We start from the raw sequence: 18831 nt of genomic DNA on the forward strand, positions 1-18831 counted from the left end.
AATGGCACCCTTGAGGAATAACTGAGGGGGAAAATGGCACCTGTGGGGTTTGAGGGGTGGCTGAGGGGGGTAATGGTGCTTGTGAGGAGTGGTGAGGGGGGAAACGGCAGCTGTGAGGGGTGGCTGAGGGGGAAAATGGCATCTGTGAGGGGGGGCTGAGGGGGAAATGGAGCTCATGAGGGGTGGTGAAGGGGGAAATGGTGGCCATGAGGGGCAGCTGATGGGGGAAATGGTGGCCGTGGGGTGTGAGGGGCGGCTGAGGGGGAAAACAGTGCTTGTGAGGGGGAAAATGGTGGCCATGAGGAGAAGTTGAGGGGTAAAAATGGCCTCTGTGGGATGTGAGGGGTGGTGAGAGGGAAAATGGTGCTTCTGAGGGGGAAATGGTGCCTGTTTGGGGCCACTGAGGCAGAAAATGGCATCCATGGGGTGTAAGGGGCAGCTGCGCATCCCTCTGACACGCTTGTACCACGTCCGTGTCCCCAGCTGCGTGCGTGTCCCGGTCCTGTCCCCAAATCCACACGCGTGTGCCCCCATCCCTCTCGTGGTTGTGCCCTTGCTCCCCTCGCACGGGCGCCCTGTCTCCCTTGCACGCGCGTGTGCCCCAGCACGTGGGCAGCGCTGCCCTCCCCATCTCTGGCACGCACCCTCGTTAAGCCCTTAATCTCCCGGCAGTGACGAGCCGGGGGCGGCAGGACGAGCCGGGGGGGAGGGCCTGGGAGCTACCCCAGCACCCATAGATCCCCCTAAACCCCCCCTAAATACCCCTAGTCCCCCCTAAATATCCCCCTAACCTCCCCCAAATACCCCCACCCTCCCCCAATACCCCCTATAGATCCCCTAAATGTTTCCAAACCCCAACAGATCCCCTAAACCTCCTTGAAAGTCCCTCAGACCATCCGAACACCCCCCCAGGTGCCATAGGTACCCTCAAGATACCCCAGTCCTACCAGACACCCCAAAAATAAATCCCTGCGGTCCCTTACAGGTACTCGTAGATCTCTGGAAACAACTCCCGGCCATCCCTCATCATGTCGGAGTCAGAGGAGAACGGAGAGGGTGAGTCTGGGGGGGTCTCGAAGGGGATATGGGGGTCCTTGGGAAGAAGTGGGGGTTCAAGGCAGGGTCCCCAATGGGATATGGGGGTCCCCGAGAGTATGGGGGTGCCTGCGAGTGTGGGGGGGTCCCTGGTCTATGGGATGGGGGTGTTCAGGGGTGGTTCCTGTGCGTCCAGGGGGTCCCGGCGCTGGAGGGCTTTGAGGGGAGGGGTCCAGGAGGATTTGGAGGGGGTCCAGGAAGGTTTTCCGCCCCCCCTTGACCATCGCCCCACCCCCAGGACCCCCCAAGGCACTGCCGTCCTTCGCCGAAGCCATGGGGCAGCCCCTGGGGTGGCCGGTAGGCGAAGGTAACGGGGGTCCGGCGGGCGGAGGGACCCCCCCGGGTCACCGGCACCGGCGTCCCCCCCACACCAAGCACAAGAGTCAGGGCTCCGGGGGGGTCCACCGCTCCCCCCGCGCCCTCTTCTGCCTCCGCCTCAACAACCCCATCCGCCGGGCGGCCATCAGCATCGTCGAGTGGAAGTGAGGTTTTTTTTTGGGGGGGGGACGGGACGGGACACGACAAGTTTTGGGGGGTCACGGCGGTGGGGATGAGGTCAGTCATAAGATGGGGGGGGGCTGCGGGGATGGAGGGGGGGGAAGTTGGGGGGCAGCCCCCCACCTGCTGCCCCCCCTGCCTCAACCCCAGGCCCTTCGACATCCTCATCCTCGCCACCATCTTCGCCAACTGCGTGGCCCTGGGGGTCTACATCCCCTTCCCCGAGGACGACTCCAACACCGCCAACCACAACCTGGTGAGGACCCCCAGTCCCCTCACCCCCCCCAAAAAAAGGGGGACACCCCCCGCCTTTCACTGGGTGCGGTGTCCTTAACTGCTCCCAGTCAGGTGCTGGTTTAGCTCGTTAAGGGATAACGCCGCCGCTTAACGAAGTAGCTTTGGGCGCTGGAGGGAATCAGGAATGTGGGGGTCCCGCCCCAATACAGGGGTTCTGCCCTCGGGGAGGGGGTCTGAGGGGTGACGGGGGGTGCCCGGACACTTTTTTGGGGGGGGTCTGTGGGGTGGCAGCGGGCTGCCCGCTCGCCTGGGTCCCCTGAAGCGTGTGCCACGCGTGTTCTCCTCGCACACGCGTGTGCCGTTGCGTTAAGCCGCTTACCTGGCGCTAATCCCGGCTTAGCCGCCCTGGGTGCCGGGAGAAGGGGATGCTGGGAAGGGGGGGGGGGGGGGCATTTGGGAAGGGGGGGGGTGTCCCAAATGCCACTGTCATTGTCCCCCAGGAGAAGGGGATGCTGGGAGGGGTGGGGGGGCCATTTTGGGGGGTCCCAAATGTCACTCATCCCCCAGGAAAAGGGGACACTGGGAAGGGAGGGGGGCATTTTGGGGGGGTGTCCCAAATGCCGCTGTCCCCTGTCCCCCAGGAGATGGGGACGCTGGGAAGGGTGGGGGGCCACCGGGGTGGGTGGTGGCCCCAGATGTCCTTGTCCCTGGGGAAAGGAGGTGCTGGCCCACCCCACCGAGCTCCTGGGGGGCGGGTTATGGGGGTGGGGCGCCCCCAAATGCCTGGGTCCCCTCACTGCCCCCCTTTCCCCCCCCCCAGGAGCAGGTGGAGTACGTCTTCCTCATCATCTTCACGGTGGAGACCTTCCTGAAGATCATCGCCTACGGGCTGGTCCTGCACCCCAGCGCCTACATCCGCAACGGCTGGAACCTCCTCGACTTCGTCATCGTCGTCGTGGGGTGAGGAATCGTCCTCTGGGGGGGAGGGTGGAGGGGTACAAATGGCCCCCCCCGTAACCCCCCACGCCCCCCCCAAAATCCCCCTCAGGCTCTTCAGCGTCATCCTGGAGCAGGTGTCCCACAAACCGGGCGAAGCCCACCACATGAGCGGGAAACCGGGGGGCTTCGACGTCAAAGCCCTGCGCGCCTTCCGCGTCCTCCGGCCCCTCCGCCTCGTCTCCGGCGTCCCCAGTGAGATTGGTTTTGGGGGGGGGGGCGGGGGGGCATGGTTTTGGGGGCCCCCCGAGTTTTCTACCAGCCCCCCCGCTTCTTCCCCGCAGGCCTCCACATCGTCCTCAACTCCATCATGAAGGCCATGGTGCCGCTGCTGCACATCGCCCTCCTCGTCCTCTTCGTCATCATCATCTACGCCATCATCGGCCTCGAGCTCTTCATCGGCCGCATGCACAAGACCTGCTTCTTCATCGGATCCGGTAAGGGGGGGCGGGGGGGGTCACCCAGGGACCCCCAAAGCGTCTGGGACCCCCGAAGAGTCCGGGTCCCTCAGTGACAGGCGCGTGGGACACCCCCTGTGCTCTGAGATCCCCCCACCCAGGGACCAGGACCCCCCCAGTGACACCCCAGCAAGGGCCCTTGCCCCCCTCCCAAGCCCTGAGACCCCCCCCAAGGGCCCCCCAGCACCCAGGACCCCCCCAGTGACACCCCAGAAGAGCACCTGGGTCTCCCCACATACACTGAGATCTCTCAGCGCAGGCCACCCCCCACACTGACACCCCAGTAAGGGCAATTGCCCCCCCCCTAAAGTCCAAGACCCCCCCCAAGGCTTCTGAGACCCCCCCAGCACCCAGGACCCCCCAGGGACCCCCCAACACCCTGAGCCCCCCCTGCTAGAGCACCCAGGACCCCCCAGGGACACCCCAGCCGGTTACTTGGGCTCCCCCCAACATCCTGAACCCCCCCTTTAGAGCCCCTGAGCCCCCCCCATGACCCACCCCCCCCCCCCCAGTGATCCCACCCCCCCCCCGCATGCGACCGCCCACCCTGCACCCCAATTTTGCCCCCCCAGCCCCTTTACCCCCCCCCAGCACGGGGCAGCTCCCTCGCTCTACCCCCCCCCACTCCCCCATAACACCCCAAACGCCACTTTACGGGTGCTAACCCCCCCCAAACACCACTTTAGGGGTGTCAAACCCCCCCCAACCACCATTTTGGGGGTACAAACCCCCCCCCCCCAGACCTAGAGTCGGAGGACGACCCCTCCCCTTGCGCCTTTTCGGGCCACGGCCGCGCCTGCCTGCAGAACAACACCGAGTGCCGGGGCCGCTGGGAGGGGCCCAACGGCGGCATCACCAACTTCGACAACTTCTTCTTCGCCATGCTCACCGTCTTCCAGTGCATCACCATGGAGGGCTGGACCGACGTGCTTTACTGGGTCAGCCCCCCCAAAATCCTTACCCCCCCCTCCCTGAGACCCCCCCCAAAATCCGTACCCCCCTCCCCGAGCCCGCCCCCCCAAAATCCTTACCCCACCAAAATCCTCCCCGGGGCGGACCCCAGCGATCGGCGCCCGAGCGTCGCCTCACGCATCGCTGAAGGGGGTCCCCCCCCTTCACCCCCAACCCCCCCCTTAACACTGTCACCCCCAAAACCTGCCCCCCAACCGTGTGTCGCCCCCCCCCCCAGATGCAGGACGCGATGGGTCACGAGCTCCCCTGGATTTACTTCGTCAGCCTCGTCATCTTCGGCTCCTTCTTCGTCCTCAACTTGGTGCTGGGGGTGCTGAGCGGGTGAGGACATCGTTAGCGTGTCCTTAGCGTGTCGTTAGCGTGTGTGTGGGGGTCACACGCGTGTTTCCCCCCCCCCCCCCCAAGGGAGTTCTCCAAGGAGCGTGAGAAGGCCAAGGCCCGCGGAGACTTCCAGAAGCTGAGGGAGAAGCAGCAGATGGAGGAAGATCTCCGGGGCTACATGGACTGGATCACCCAGGCCGAGGACCTGGAGGGCGACGAGGACGAGGGGGAGCACGAGAAACACCGTAAGTGGGCGTGGGGGCGCCCCCCCCCCCCCAAAATCCTCGGCACCCCAAAACCTCCGTGGACCACCCGCCCCCAGGCCTGACCGCCGAGGACCTGATGGGGAAGCGGAAACCGCGGCTGAAGTGGCTCCGTCACGCCAGTCACTCCACCGACACCCACGGTAACCACCCCCCCGGGGGTCCCCACGATGTTGGGGTGCCCCCTCCCCACATTTCCCCGGACGCTTGGGGTCCCCTGCATGGCGCTGACCTTTGACCCCCACCCCAGCCAGCCTTCCCGGCAGCGAGACGACGTCGGTGAACACCGAGACGGTGGGCGAGGAGGAGGCGCAGCCGACCGCCTGCGACCGCTGCCTGTGAGCGCCGAAACGGGGGGTCCGGGACCCCCCCACAACCCCGGGACTCCACACAGCCCCCCAAGACCCACCTCGCCCCCCCTGGGTGGCCCCCCAATACCTCCCACAGCTCTTGGGACCCCCCACAGCCCTCCCCGAGACACCAACACTGATGCTGAGACCCCCCCCAGATCCCTGTGCCCCCCCCAGGACCCCAAAACTGACCCTGGGACCCCCCCTGGCTCCCCCCAGTACCTCCCATAGCCCTTGGGACCCCCCCCGGGACCCCAAAACTGACCCTGGGACCCCCCTGGCTCCCCCCAATACCTTCCATAGCACCTGGGACCCCTCTCAGAACCCCAAAACTGACCCTGGGACCCCCCCCAGCTCCCCCCAATATCTCCCATAGCCCTTGGGACGCCCCCCAGGACCCCAAAACTGACCCTGCGACCCCCCCAGCTCCCCCCAGTACCTTCCATAGCCCCTTTGGCCCCCCCCAGGACCCCAAAACCGACCCCCACAGCACCTCAAGGGTATCTGGGACCCCCCCATAGCCCCAGAGACCCTCTACGCCCCCCCTAGCACCCCAACACCGACCCCAGCACTCCTATGATCCCTCCAGGTACCCCAACACACCCCCCCCATGGCCATAGGAACCCCTCTCTGTCATCTCCCATGCCCCCCCCAAATTTTGGGGTAACTCTGGGCCTTTTCCCTCCACAGGGGCAAAATTACAAAGACAAAATTCTGGTGAGCGAGGGGAAAAGGGGGAGTCGGGGTGTGCAAAAAAGGGGGGGCACACAGCGGAGACCCCCCCCAAATCCCCCCCCACCTGACTGGGGGGGTCTCTGTAACCCCAACCCCTCCCTTCTGACCCCCAAATACCACCACCCCCCTGTCCGCCTGTCCCCTCCAACACCTCCCTGTCCCCTCCCACCTCCCTGTACCCCCAAATCCACCCCCCGTACCCCCCCTCACCACCCCTCCAGGCACCGCCTGCGCCGCCTGAACCGCCTGTGGCGCCGACGGTGCCGCGCGGCGGTGAAATCCGTCTCCTTCTACTGGACGGTTTTACTCTTGGTGTTCCTCAACACCCTCACCATCGCCTCCGAGCACCACGGGCAACCCCTTTGGCTCACCCAAACGCAAGGTACAACCCTCCCACAACACCCCGACACCCCCAGATGTTTTTTTGGGGTGTTGTTCTCAAACATTTCCCCCCCCAAAGCGTACGCCAACAAGGTGCTGCTGTCGCTGTTCGCTGCCGAGATGGTGTTGAAGCTGTACGCCCTGGGCCCCGCCCGCTACTACGCCAGCTTCTTCAACCGCTTCGATTGTTTCGTGGTGTGCGGCGGGGTGTTGGAAACAGCTCTGGTGGAACGAGGGGCCATGGAACCCCTGGGGATCTCCGTCCTCCGCTGCGTCCGCCTCCTCCGCGTCTTCAAAGTCACCAGGTGACGCGGTGCCAACCCCCGGCAACGCGGTGACAACCCCCGGCAACACGGTGCCAACCCTTGGCATGGCGGTGACAATCCCCAGCGACGTGGTGACAAGCCCCAGCCATGTGGTGCCACCCCCCGGCATCGCACTGACACCCCCCGGCGTCGCGGTGCCAACCCCTGGTGTCACGGTGACAACTCCCCGGCGTCACGGTGCCAACCCCCAGCGTTGCAATGCCAACCCCCGGCAACATGGTGACAACCCCCAGTGATGTGGTGCCAACCCCCAGCAACACGGTGCCAACTCCCCGGCGTCGCGGTGCCAACCCCCGGCGTCGCGGTGCCAACTCCCCGGCGTCGCGGTGACGACCCCCGGCAACACAGTGACAACCCCCGGCGTCGCGGTGCCAACCCCTGGTCTCACGGTGACAACCCCCGGCAACACAGTGCCAACCCCCGGCGACGCGGTGCCAACCCCCAGTGACGCGGTGCCAACCCCCGGCGACGCGGTGCCAACCCCCGCTGCCACCCCCCCGCCTCCCTCCCCCGCCCTCGTCGTGGCTCTCGGCATCTCGAGTTCCCTTTCCCAGTCCTCCCAGTAACCCCAGCGTCCCGTAGGCACTGGGCGTCGCTGAGCAACCTGGTGGGCTCCTTGCTGAACTCCATGAAGTCGATCGCCTCCCTCCTCCTCCTCCTCTTCCTCTTCATCATCATCTTCGCCCTGCTGGGCATGCAGCTCTTCGGCGGGCGCTTCAGCTTCGACGAGACCCAGACCAAGCGCAGCACCTTCGACACCTTCCCCCAGGCCCTGCTCACCGTCTTCCAGGTACCCCGAAACCCGCGGGGGGACCCCGAAACCCGTGGGGGGACCCTGAAACCCGTGGGGAGACTCTGAAACCCAGAGGGGGACCCTGAAATCCTGTGGGAGATGCTGAAACCCTTGGGGGACCCCAAAACCCATGGGAGACCTTGAAGCCCATGGGGGACCCTGAAACCTGTGGGGGACCCCGAAACCTGTGTGGAGACCCCGAAACCCTTGGGGGACTCCAAAACCCATGGGGGACCCCAAAACGCGTTGGAGACTTTGAAACCCATGGGAGATCTCAAAGCCTGTGGTGGACCCTGAAACCTGTGAGGGACCTCAAAATCCATGGGGGACCTCGAAACCCTTGGGGAACCCCAAAACCCATGGGGAGACCTTGAAGCCTGTGGGGGACCCCAAAACCCATGGGGAGACCCCAAAACCCGGGGGGACCCTGAAACCTGTGGGAGAGCCTGAAACTTGCGGGGGACCTTGAAGCCCACGGGGGACCCTGAAACCCCTAGGGGACCCCAAAACCCATGGGAGACCCCAGAACTTTTGGTGACACCCCAAAACCTATGAGGCCCCCCCCAAAAACACATCCCCTCACCATCCTGCAGTCACTCCAGGGCGATGCTGCGCCCTGACAGAGGAGGACTGGGAGGCAGCAGCATACTGGGAGCACTGGGGGGGTGTACTGGTGGTGGTGGGGGGGGGACGCTGAGGTTTTTGGGGTGACCCTGGTTTTTGGGGCCCCCCCCCACCCCCAGATCCTGACGGGGGAGGACTGGAACGCGGTGATGTACGACGGGATCATGGCCTACGGCGGCCCCGTTTTTCCCGGGATGCTCGTTTGCATCTACTTCGTCATCCTCTTCATCTGCGGGAACTGTGCGTGGGCATACTGGGAGCACTGGGAGGGACTGGGAGCGGGGTGCAGGGTAACTGGGAGGGACTGGGAAGGGAGCACGGGGTAACTGGGGGAGCTGGTATGAGAGACACCGGGGTTGGGAATGAGAAGCGGTAAATGGGGGACGAGGCGGGGACTGGGAGCAGGAGCGGACCCAGCAAGAGGGGAACTGGGAGCGTACTGGGAGGATACTGGGAGCACTGGTTAACCCTTTTCCTCCCCGCAGACATCCTCCTCAACGTCTTCTTGGCCATCGCAGTCGACAACCTGGCCGACGGCGACAACATCAACTCGGGGGCCGATAAAAAGTGAGCTGGGGGGGCACCCGGGCGCCTTGGGGGGCACCCGGGCGCCTTGGGGGGGCGCCTGGGTCCCTTTGGGGGGGCGCCTGGGTCCCTTTGGGGGGGCACCCAGACACCTGGGTCCCCCCCAAAACAGGGACAAGGCCGGGGAGGTGGAAGGCGGCGCCGGGAGCCAGGACGTGAGCGTGAAGGTGAGTCCCTGTCCCCCCCCACGTGCGCAGGGCCCTCGCACGCTCACCCCTCCCCCCCCCACGTGCGCAGGGCCCTCGCACGCTCACCCCTCCCCCCCCCCCTTTCCTCCCCAGGTTGAGGGGGAGCAGCCGGAGGAGGAGGAGGAGGAAGAGGGGAGCGAGGAAGGTGAGCGTCGCCCGCCCGGATGCCGGGGTCTGTGGCGGGGGGGTGGTTTGGGGGGGGGGGGGTGACGGTGCCAGGACGCCTGGGTCCCTTGTAGGTGACGAGGAGGCCGGGGGGGAGCGGGACAGTTTGGGGGGGCCCCGGCTGGAGTCCCTGGAGGAGCCCCCCAAAAACAAGGTGGCGCCGATCCCCGAGGGCAGCGCCTTCTTCCTGCTGGGCAGCACCAACCCGTGAGAGAGGGGACTGGGAACACTGGGAGGACTGGGGCTGGGGGCACTGGGGCACTGGGAGCACTGGGACTGGGGACACAAGCAACATGGGGAGACTGGGGACACAAACTGGGGATAGTGGTAGCACTGGGACTAGAGGGCTGGGGGCACTGGCAGACTGGGAGAGCTGGGACTGGGGACACTTAACACGGGGGGACTGGGATTGGGGACGCAAGGGACACGGGGAGTCTGGGACTGGGGACACAAACTGGGGGTACTGGGAGCACTGGGAGCACTGGGACTGGGGCACGGGGGGCACTGGGAGCACTGGATGGCATACGGTGGGGAGAGGGGATGCTTGAGGGGAAACTGGAGGGAACTGGGACTGACTGGAATGGGGGAATCCCCTGCAGGGGGGACCTGGGAGCGCTGGGGGAGGGTGCCCAGTGAACTGGGACAGAGGGGAGCGGGGAGCACTGGGAGTAACTGGGAGCACTGGTGCTCGGCGCAGGCTGCGGGTGCGGTGCCACGCCCTCATCCACCACCACGTCTTCACCAACCTCATCCTCGTCTTCATCATCCTCAGCAGCGTCTCGCTGGCCGCCGAGGACCCCGTCCGCGCCCACTCGCCCCGCAACCACGTGGGATACTGGGCAAACTGGGACAAACTGGGTGGGGGGGTAGTGGGGGGGGGGGGCTAATGTAACCACATGGGACACAGGATCCCCTCGCCTGGCGGTGGGGGGGCCGAAATGTGGGGTGCTGGGGGGAGCTGGGGGGTGCATGGGGCAGTTTTGGGGGGGCCCTGGGGGTTTTGGGGGGGTTGGGGGGCCTTGGGGGGGGGGACTGGGGGGGTGTCGGGGTCACCCCGTTTCCCCCTCCCCACCCCCCCAGATCCTGGGCTACTTCGACTACGCCTTCACCTCCATCTTCACCGTGGAGATCCTGCTCAAGGTACGCCGGGGGGGGTCCCCAGGGGTTTGGGGGGGTCCCCAGGGGTTTGGGGGGTCCCCAGGGTTTCTAGGGGGGTCCCCAGGCTTTCTGGGGGGGTCCTTGGGAAGAGGGGGGGGGATCCCTGATGTTGGGGTTCACGGCCTCCCCCAGATGACGGCCTTTGGCGCCTTCCTGCACAAAGGCTCCTTCTGCCGCAACTGGTTCAACCTCCTCGACCTGCTGGTGGTCAGCGTCTCCCTCATCTCCTTCGGCATCCAGTGAGCCGGGGCAGGGGGGAACTGGGAGGCACTGGGAGCGCCACTGGGGGCACTGGGATCGTTGCTGGGGGCACTGGAAGGCACTGGGAGCACTGCTGGGGGCACTGCAAGCACCTTTGAGGGCACTGGGAGGCACTGGGATCACTGCTGGTGGCACTGGGAGCGCCACTGGTGGCACTGGGAGGGCCGCTGGTGACACTGGGAGGCACTGGGAGCGCTGCTGGGGGCACTGGGAGGCACTGGGATCACCCCTGGGGGCAGTGGGAGGCACTGAGAGCGCCGCTGAGGGCAGTGGGAGTGCCACTGGGGGCACTGGGATCACTGCTGGGGCACTGGGGGCACTGGGAAGAGTGCTGAGGACACTGGGAGGGTACAAGGAACACCACTGGGAGCAGTGCTGGGAGCACTGGGAGGCACTGGGAACACTGGTGTCCCCCGATGCCCGCGGCAGCTCCAGCGCCATCTCGGTGGTGAAGATCCTGCGGGTCCTGCGCGTCCTGCGGCCCCTGCGAGCCATCAACCGCGCCAAGGGCCTCAAGGTGCCGCACTGGGAGGCACTGGGAGGCACTGGGAGGGGCAGGGGGCACCCAGCAGCGCCCGTGGCGTGCTGCAAGCTGTACTGGGAGGCACTGGGAGACACTGGGAGGGGCAGGGGGCGCCCAGCAGCGCCCGTGGCGTGCTGCAAGCTGTACTGGGAGGCCCCCGCGCGTGGTGTGGGGTGTTACTGGTGCCACTGGGGTGGTGGGACTGGGAGCAGGGGTGTCCCCGGCCCACGGCGCTGCTGGTGGCAGGGGTGACGTGGGCGGCCCGGGTGTCGCTGACGTCCGGGTGTCCCCGTCCCCAGCACGTGGTGCAGTGCGTCTTCGTGGCCATCCGCACCATCGGCAACATCATGATCGTCACCACCCTCCTGCAGTTCATGTTCGCCTGCATCGGGGTGCAGCTCTTCAAGGTGGGGGGGTCCCCCTGAACCCCCCGAGGGCCCGGGGGACCCCCCCGAGGGCCCGGGGCACCCCTGAACCCCCCAAGGGGCTGGGGGACCCCCCCAAGGGCCCGGGGCGCCCCTGACCCCCCCGATTCCCCAGGGCAAGTTCTACAGCTGCACCGACGAGGCCAAGCACACGCCCGGGGAGTGCAAGTGGGTCCCGGCCCCCCCCAAACTGACCCCCGCACCCCGAAACCCCCCCACCCCCCCTGCCCCGGGGGTCCCCGAGAGTGAGTGGGGGCGGAGCGTGAGTGTGAGTGGGGGCAGGTCGGGAGCGCGGGCGAGAGCGTGAAGCGAGTGTCGGTTGTAGGTACAGCGTGAGTGGGGGCTGAGTGTGAGTGTAGCTTGAGTGTGCGTGCAGGCCGAGTGTAGCTTGTGAGTGTGTGTAGCTTGAGTGTGAGTGTTGACGTGACTGTAGGCTGAGCATGAGTGTAGACATGAGTGTAGCTTGAGTGTGAGTGTAGGGTGAGTGTGAATGCAGGTGTCAGTGTAGGCTGAGCGTGGGTGTAGACTGAGGTGAGTGAGCGTAGACGTGAGTAGGCTGTGGGAGTGTAGCTTGAGTGTAGGCTGAGTGTGAGTGCGAGTGTCGATTGAGAGTATAGATGTGAGTGTAGCTTGAGTGTGAGTGTAAATATGAGTGTAGGCTGAGTGGGAGAGTGCGTAGACGAGTGTGGGCCGAGTGAGTGTAGCTTGAGCGTGAGTGTAGACGCGAGTTTAGGCTGAGTGAGAGTGTAGACGTGAATGGGAGGGTAGCGTGACTGTAGATCGAGTGTGAGTGTGGGTGGAGGGTGAGTTTGGGCCGGGGGTGAGTGTAGAAGAGCGAGTGTGGATTGAATGTGAGTGTAGGCTGTGTGTGAGTGTAGCTTGAGTGTGTGTAGGCTGAGTGTGAGTGTGGATTTTGAGTGTAGACCGAGCGTGAGTGTACGCCGAGTGTGCGTTCAGGTTACCTGTATGTGCAGTGTAATCGTAGGGTGTGAACTGAGTGGGAGCGGGGGCTGTAGCGGTGTCCGTGTCCCCCGCCCAGCTGACGGCCGCGGTGCCGGGGCGGTGTCCCCCCCCCTCGGTGCGGGTGTCCCCCCGCCTCGGCGCGGGTGTCCCGGCTGTCCCCTACCCGCTGCCCCGCCCCCGCGCAGGGGCACCTTCCTGGTGTACAAGGACGGGGACGTCGCCCACCCCTCGGTGCGGGAGCGCCTGTGGCACAACAGCGACTTCAACTTCGACAACGTGCTGGCGGGGATGATGGCGCTCTTCACCGTCTCCACCTTCGAGGGCTGGCCCGCGTGAGTCACCCGGGGCGGGGGGGGACGGTGACACCCGCGTTGGGTGGCACCTCGCGGACTGTCCCCGTCCCACCCCCCCCAGGCTGCTGTACAAGGCCATCGACGCCAACGCCGAGGACCAGGGTCCCATCTACAACTACCGGGTGGAGATCTCCATCTTCTTCATCATCTACATCATCGTCATCGCCTTCTTCATGATGAACATCTTCGTCGGCTTCGTCATCATCACCTTCCGGGCGCAGGGGGAGAACGAGTACCGCAACTGCGAGCTGGACAAGAACCAGGTGCCCCGGGGACGCCGCGGCGTCGCCTCGTCACCCCGCGCGCGGTGGTGTCCCCCGTGGCAGCCGGCTGTGTGTCGTGTCCCCCCCCTTCCCCGCAGCGGCAGTGCGTGGAGTACGCCCTGAAGGCGCAGCCGCTGCGGCGCTACATCCCCAAGAACCGCAGCCAGTACCGCGTCTGGGCCATGGTCAACTCCACCGCCTTCGAGTACATCATGTTCGTCCTCATCCTCCTCAACACCATCGCCCTGGCCGTCCAGGTGGGGGGGAGAAGGGACCCCATGGGGGGCGGGCAGTTAGGGGACCCTGCGGGGTCTGGGGGGGCAGGTGAGGACCCCCCCTCTCCCCCCCGCCGAAGCACTACGAGCAGTCCAAGCCCTTCAACTACGTGATGGACCTGCTCAACATGGTGTTCACGGGGCTCTTCACCGTCGAGATGGTGCTCAAGATCATCGCCTTCAAACCCCGGGTAGGCTCGCGCCACGGGGGTGTCGTGTCGCACGAGGGGGGGGTGTCGCACGAGGGGGGGTGTCGCACGAGGACGGGGGGCCCTCACCACCCCACCCCCCCTCCCCCAGCACTACTTCTGCGACGCCTGGAACACTTTTGACGCCCTCATCGTGGTGGGCAGCGTGGTGGACATCGCCGTCACCGAGGTCAACGTGAGTCACCCCGGGTTTTTTTCCCAGGGGGGGTCCCCTGGATCCGGGGAGGTCTCGGGGTGATGGGGGGGGCTCCTGGATACCTGGGTCCCCCCCTGCCGCCGTGTCCGTGGTCCTCGCCTACATCTCTCTGTCTCCATCCATCTCCATCTGTGGTTCCTCACGCCTGCGTGCGACAGAACGGGGGTCACGTTGGTGAGGTACGGGGGTGTCCTCCGGGGTGGGGGGGGGCGTGCAGGAGTTTTGGGGTCCCCCTCACCCCCTCGCCATGCCCCCCTCCCCCCAGAGCTCGGAGGACAGCTCCCGCATCTCCATCACCTTCTTCCGGCTTTTCCGGGTGATGCGGCTGGTGAAGCTGCTGTCCAAGGGCGAGGGCATCCGCACCCTGCTCTGGACCTTCGTCAAGTCCTTCCAGGTGGGACGCCGCGGGGTGGGGGGGGGGGACACACGAGTGGGGACCCCCCCCTCACCCCCTCGCTCTGCCCCCCCCCAGGCCCTGCCCTACGTCGCCCTCCTCATCGCCATGATCTTCTTCATCTACGCCGTCATCGGCATGCAGGTGCGACAGCCGCGCCCACCCTCCCCCCCCGGCGCGAGGGGCGTGCGAGGGGGGGTCCTGCAAGCCCCCAGCCCCCCCCCGTGCCCCCCCCCAGACCTTCGGGAAGGTGGCGCTGCAGGACGGGACCCAGATCAACCGCAACAACAACTTCCAGACCTTCCCCCAGGCCGTGCTGCTGCTCTTCAGGTGGGGTCGGGGGGGGCCCCTATGGCATCTGGGCTTCCTATAGGATCCGGGTGGGGGCCGCTGGGGTCCCCGCGGGCTCCCTGTGGGATCTGGAGGGTCCCGTCAGGGTCTCTACTGGGTCCCTGTGGCGTTCCTACAGCACCCCCTTGGCGTCTGTGGGTCACTATATGGTTCCTATAGAATTCCTATAGGGTCCCTGTGTGGTCTGTGGCCTCCCCACAGAGCCCCTATGGCGTCCGTGGGGTTCCTATAGGAACCGTGGCTCCATAGGCCATCTGTACCGCATCTATAGGGGAGGCCTGGCAGGAGACGACACCAGGGGTTGGGGGGGTTCTGCAGGGGCCCTATAGGGTCCGGAGGGGCCCTATAGGGCGGCGCTGGCTGTGTGGGGCGCAGGTGCGCCACGGGGGAGGCCTGGCAGGAGATCATGCTGGCCAGCCTGCCGGGCAAGCGCTGCGACCCCGAGTCGGACGCGGAGCCGGGCGAGGAGTTCACCTGCGGCAGCAACTTCGCCATCGTCTACTTCATCAGCTTCTTCATGCTCTGCGCCTTCCTGGTGAGCCCCGCGGCGCTGCTGCTGCCCCACGGCGGTACTGCCCCACGGCGGTGCTGCCCCACGGCGGTGCTGCCCCGCGGCGCCACAGCCTGCCTCCCTGCTGGGCCCCCAAAACACCCCTCGGCAACAGCCCCCTGCCCCACAGCAACAGCCCTTGAGGGGGCTCCTGACCCCCCACAACGGCGCACCGCCCCTCCCCCAGATCATCAACCTCTTTGTGGCGGTGATCATGGACAACTTTGACTACCTGACGCGCGACTGGTCCATCCTGGGCCCCCACCACCTGGACGAGTTCAAGCGCGTCTGGTCCGAGTACGACCCCGCCGCCAGGTCTGTCCCCGTCACGCCGCCCCCCAGACCCCCCAGCTGGGGGGGGACACAGCCATCGGGACACCCCCTCCCATGACCCCCCGACCCCACAGGGGCCGCATCAAGCACCTGGACGTGGTGACGCTGCTGCGCCGCATCCAGCCCCCCCTGGGCTTCGGGAAGCTCTGCCCGCACCGCGTCGCCTGCAAGGTCAGCCGGGGTCCGCGGGGGCGGGGTGGGGGGGCGCCCGCACGCCGGGGTTCACCCCCCCACACACACCCCCCCGCAGCGGCTGGTGGCCATGAACATGCCCCTCAACTCGGACGGGACCGTGACCTTCAACGCCACCCTCTTCGCCCTGGTCCGCACCTCCCTCAAGATCAAGACGGAAGGTTGGGAACTGGGGGGGGGGGCAGTCAGGGCGGGGGCACCCCCCAATTCCCGGCTGTCATCGTGTCGTGCGTGTGTGTCCCCCCCCCAGGGAACCTGGACGTGGCCAACAAGGAGCTGCGCGCCGTGGTCAAGAAGATCTGGAAGAGGACGAAGCCCAAGCTGCTGGACGAGGTCATCCCCCCCCCGAGGGTGAGCGAGGGTGCCCCCCCAGACCCCTTGGGGGGGGGGGGTGGTTACCCCTGGGGCCCCCCTGACCCTGCCGTGCCCCCCTGCCCCCCCAGAGGAGGAGGTCACCGTGGGCAAGTTCTACGCCACCTTCCTGATCCAGGACTATTTCCGCAAGTTCCGACGGCGGAAGGAGCGGGGGATGCTGGGCCCCAACGCCGGCCCCAGTAACGAGTGTGCGCTACAGGTGGGCACCCCCCGGGGGTGGGGCCGTGGGGAGGGGTGGGGGTCGCCGCGGTGACCCCACCACCCCCGCTGCCGCCCCCTCCCCAGGCCGGGCTGCAGACGCTGCAGGCGCTGGGCCCCGAGATGCGGCGGGCGCTGAGCTGCGACCTGGAGGGCGAGGACGGCCCTGCCGCCACCGAGGAGGAGCAGCTGACTTATGCCGTAAGCCCCGCCCCGCGGCCACGCCCAGCGACCACACCCTGGTTTCGAGGCCCCGCCCATCAGCGAAGCCCCGCCCCTTTTCCCACAGGCCCCCGAGACCTTGTACGGCTCCGCCCCCAGCCCCCCCCTGCTGGGGGAGCCCCCCCCGGCCACCAGCCCGGTCGCCGCCGAGGGGGAGGACCCCGCGCCCCTTCCCCACATCGTCACCCATCGCCTCGGCAGCAGGTACGGCGGGGGGGGCTGGGGGCACCCGGGCGATGGGGGTCCCTGGGGAGGGGGGGCAACAGGGGTCCCCACGGCTCTGTGTGCAGGCGGCGCTCGGAGGGGGGGGCGCAGGAAGAGCCACCGCCCCCCGAGGACAGGGAGGAGCCGGGGGGGGAGCCGGGGGACGGCAGCCACGAAGAGGACCCGGAGGGCTCGGCCCCCCGCCACCGCTGGGGCGGGGACAGGTACCGCGACACCCGTGTCCCCTGCAACCCCTGGGGGGGGTCCTGTCAACCCCCCCCAATGCCTTCTGTCCCCCTCCCCAGGCCGCTGGGGACCGTGCCCGCCCCCCAGCCCCCGCGCTGGGCGGGAGAGGGGCCGCGGGGGGGGTCGCTGCCGCCGCCCCCCCGGCACTTCGCCCTCCACAACGGGGCCCTGGAAGGGCAGCAGCTCAAGCGGCGCCGGCTCCTGCCCCCCACCCCCGCAGGTAGGGGCGGGGCGGGCGGGGCGCGGGGCGGGGTCTCGGCGAGGCCGGGCCCGGCGGCGCTGAGCCGGCCCTTCCCCAGGCCGGAAGCCCTCCTTCACCATCCAGTGCCTGCGGCGCCAGGGCAGCTGCGAGGACGAGCCCATCCCGGGCACCTACAACCCCTCGGGCCCGCCCGGCCCCGCACGGCTCCAGGTACCGCCACGCGTGACACAGGGCGGGACACGCGTGTCGCACCCCCCCCCCCCCCCCCACTGACATCCTTCTCCCCCGCAGGGCTACGGCAGCTCCGAGACGTGGCGCCTGGGGGGCTCCTCGCACGCCTGGGCCACGGCCCCCACCCGCGGCCACGTCCTCTACGCGCCCCTCATCCTGGTGGAGGGGGCGCCGCCGGCGGGGCGGGGAGGAGGCGGCGGCGGGAGCCTCCCCCCGCTCTCCCGCTGGTTCGTGGGGGACCGCGGGCCCCCCGGCCCCCTCCGCCTGCGGCCCTGCGGCCCTCGGGACACGCTGGCCCGCGGCTCCGCCGACAGCCTGGTGGAAGCCGTGAGTGCACGGGGAGCGGCGGGGGGGACGCACAGCGGGTCGGGGCTGCCTCCAGCCGCCGAGCCGGTGCCAGCTGCCGCCCGCCCCGCAGGTGCTCATCTCGGAGGGGCTGGGGCTGTTCGCCCGCGATCCCAAATTCGTGGCCGTGGCCAAGCGGGAGATCGCCGACGCCTGCGACATGACGATGGACGAGATGGAAAGCGCCGCCACCGACCTGCTCACCCGCCGCCGGCCCACGCCCCCCGCCGCCCCCGCCGCCGGCGTCGTCTACAGCGACGAGGAACCGCTGCGGCCGCCGGCCGAGGAGGAGCTGGCCGACGAGATGGCCTGTGTCGGCGGGCTCTAGGGCCCGGCCTCCGCAGTACAGCCCCGGTGCCGGAGGGAGGCGGTTCCGAGGGGTCGCTGGGGCGGGTTTACCTCAGGAAAGGGGGGTTCCTCGAAAAAAGGAGGGGTTTTCCTCAAAAAAAAGAGGTTTTTCCTCCAAACAAAGAGGGGTTTTCCTCAAAAAAGAAGGGAGAGTTTTTCCTTAAAATAAAGGGAGCGTTTTACCTCAAAAAAAAAAGGGAGGTACTTACCTCAAAAAGAGGAGGGGTTTTCCTCAAAAAAGAAAGGAGGGGTTTACCTCAAAAAGCTTTTTTTTTTCTGCAAAAAAAAGGAGGGTTTCTCCTCCAAAAAAAAGGGAGGGATTTACCTCAAAAGGGAAAGGAGGGGTTTACCTCAAAAAGTTTTTTTTTTTTCTCCAAAAGAGGATTTCTCCTCCAAAAAAAGGGAGGGATTTTCCTCAAAAAAATGAGAGGTTTTCCTCAAAAAAGAGAGAGTTTTTCTAAAGGGAGCATTTTACCTCAAAAAAAAGGGAGGTACTTACTTCAAAAAAGAGGAGGGGTTTTCCTCAAAGAAGAAAGGAGAGGTTTACCTCAAAATGTTTTTTTTCTCCAAAAAAAGGAATTTTCCTCAAAAAAAAGGAGGGGTTTTCCTCAAAAAGGAAAGGAGGGTTTTACCTCAAAAAGTTTTTTTTCTCTCCAAAAAAAGGAGGGTTTCTCCTCCAAAAAAAGGGAGGGATTTACCTCAAAAAAAGGAGGGGTTTTCCTCAAAGAAGAAAGGAGGGTTTTACCTCAAGAAGTTTTTTTTTTCTCCAAAAAAAGGAGGGTTTCTCCTCCAAACAAAGGGAGGGATTTTCCTCAAAAAAAGGAGGGGTTTTCCTCAAAAAAAGGAGGGGTATTTACCTCAAAAAAGGAGGATTTCTCCTCAAAAAAAGGGGGGGTTATCTCAAAAAAAAAAAAGAGATGGTTTTATCTCAAAGAAAGGAAAGGTTTTACCTCGAAGAGGGTTTTTCCTCAGGAAAAGGGATATTCACCTCAAAAAAGGAGGGTTTCTCCGCAAAAAAAAAGGGAGG

General features: G+C 66.0%; 1 protein-coding gene across 1 annotated transcript; it reads left to right on the forward strand.

Moving 5' to 3' along the window:
• The first annotated feature begins 1028 nt into the window (after positions 1-1028).
• On the forward strand, positions 1029-18000 carry CACNA1F (calcium voltage-gated channel subunit alpha1 F). The gene is made up of 48 exons (XM_075134764.1): positions 1029-1056; positions 1334-1577; positions 1744-1849; positions 2651-2790; positions 2879-3021; positions 3111-3263; positions 4026-4222; positions 4474-4577; positions 4662-4822; positions 4900-4983; positions 5091-5178; positions 5881-5907; positions 6147-6307; positions 6386-6611; positions 7215-7422; positions 8169-8289; positions 8535-8616; positions 8747-8801; positions 8916-8967; positions 9062-9194; positions 9685-9814; positions 10068-10127; positions 10278-10384; positions 10836-10923; positions 11229-11336; positions 11470-11522; positions 12503-12649; positions 12732-12933; positions 13032-13190; positions 13289-13399; positions 13509-13592; positions 13772-13792; positions 13879-14007; positions 14086-14151; positions 14246-14337; positions 14734-14893; positions 15096-15223; positions 15316-15412; positions 15492-15594; positions 15684-15794; positions 15877-16007; positions 16094-16207; positions 16296-16432; positions 16519-16656; positions 16738-16898; positions 16978-17090; positions 17172-17438; positions 17530-18000. The coding sequence occupies exons 1-48, from the start codon at positions 1029-1031 to the stop codon at positions 17782-17784; spliced, it is 5985 nt and encodes a 1994-aa protein (XP_074990865.1). The 3' UTR covers positions 17785-18000.
• Positions 18001-18831: the final 831 nt, after the last annotated feature.

The sequence above is a fragment of the Calonectris borealis genome, chromosome 34 (genome assembly GCF_964195595.1).
Source record: "Calonectris borealis chromosome 34, bCalBor7.hap1.2, whole genome shotgun sequence".
NCBI lineage: Eukaryota > Metazoa > Chordata > Aves > Procellariiformes > Procellariidae > Calonectris > Calonectris borealis.

Coding starts and splice junctions, on each gene's coding strand:
- CACNA1F (XM_075134764.1), top strand. CDS start 1,029: ATGTCGGAGTCAGAGGAGAACGGAGAGG. Junction 3,264..4,025: donor CTGCTTCTTCATCGGATCCG/GTAAGGGGGGGC, acceptor CCCCCCCCCCAG/ACCTAGAGTCGGAGGACGAC. Junction 13,793..13,878: donor ACGGGGGTCACGTTGGTGAG/GTACGGGGGTGT, acceptor CCCTCCCCCCAG/AGCTCGGAGGACAGCTCCCG.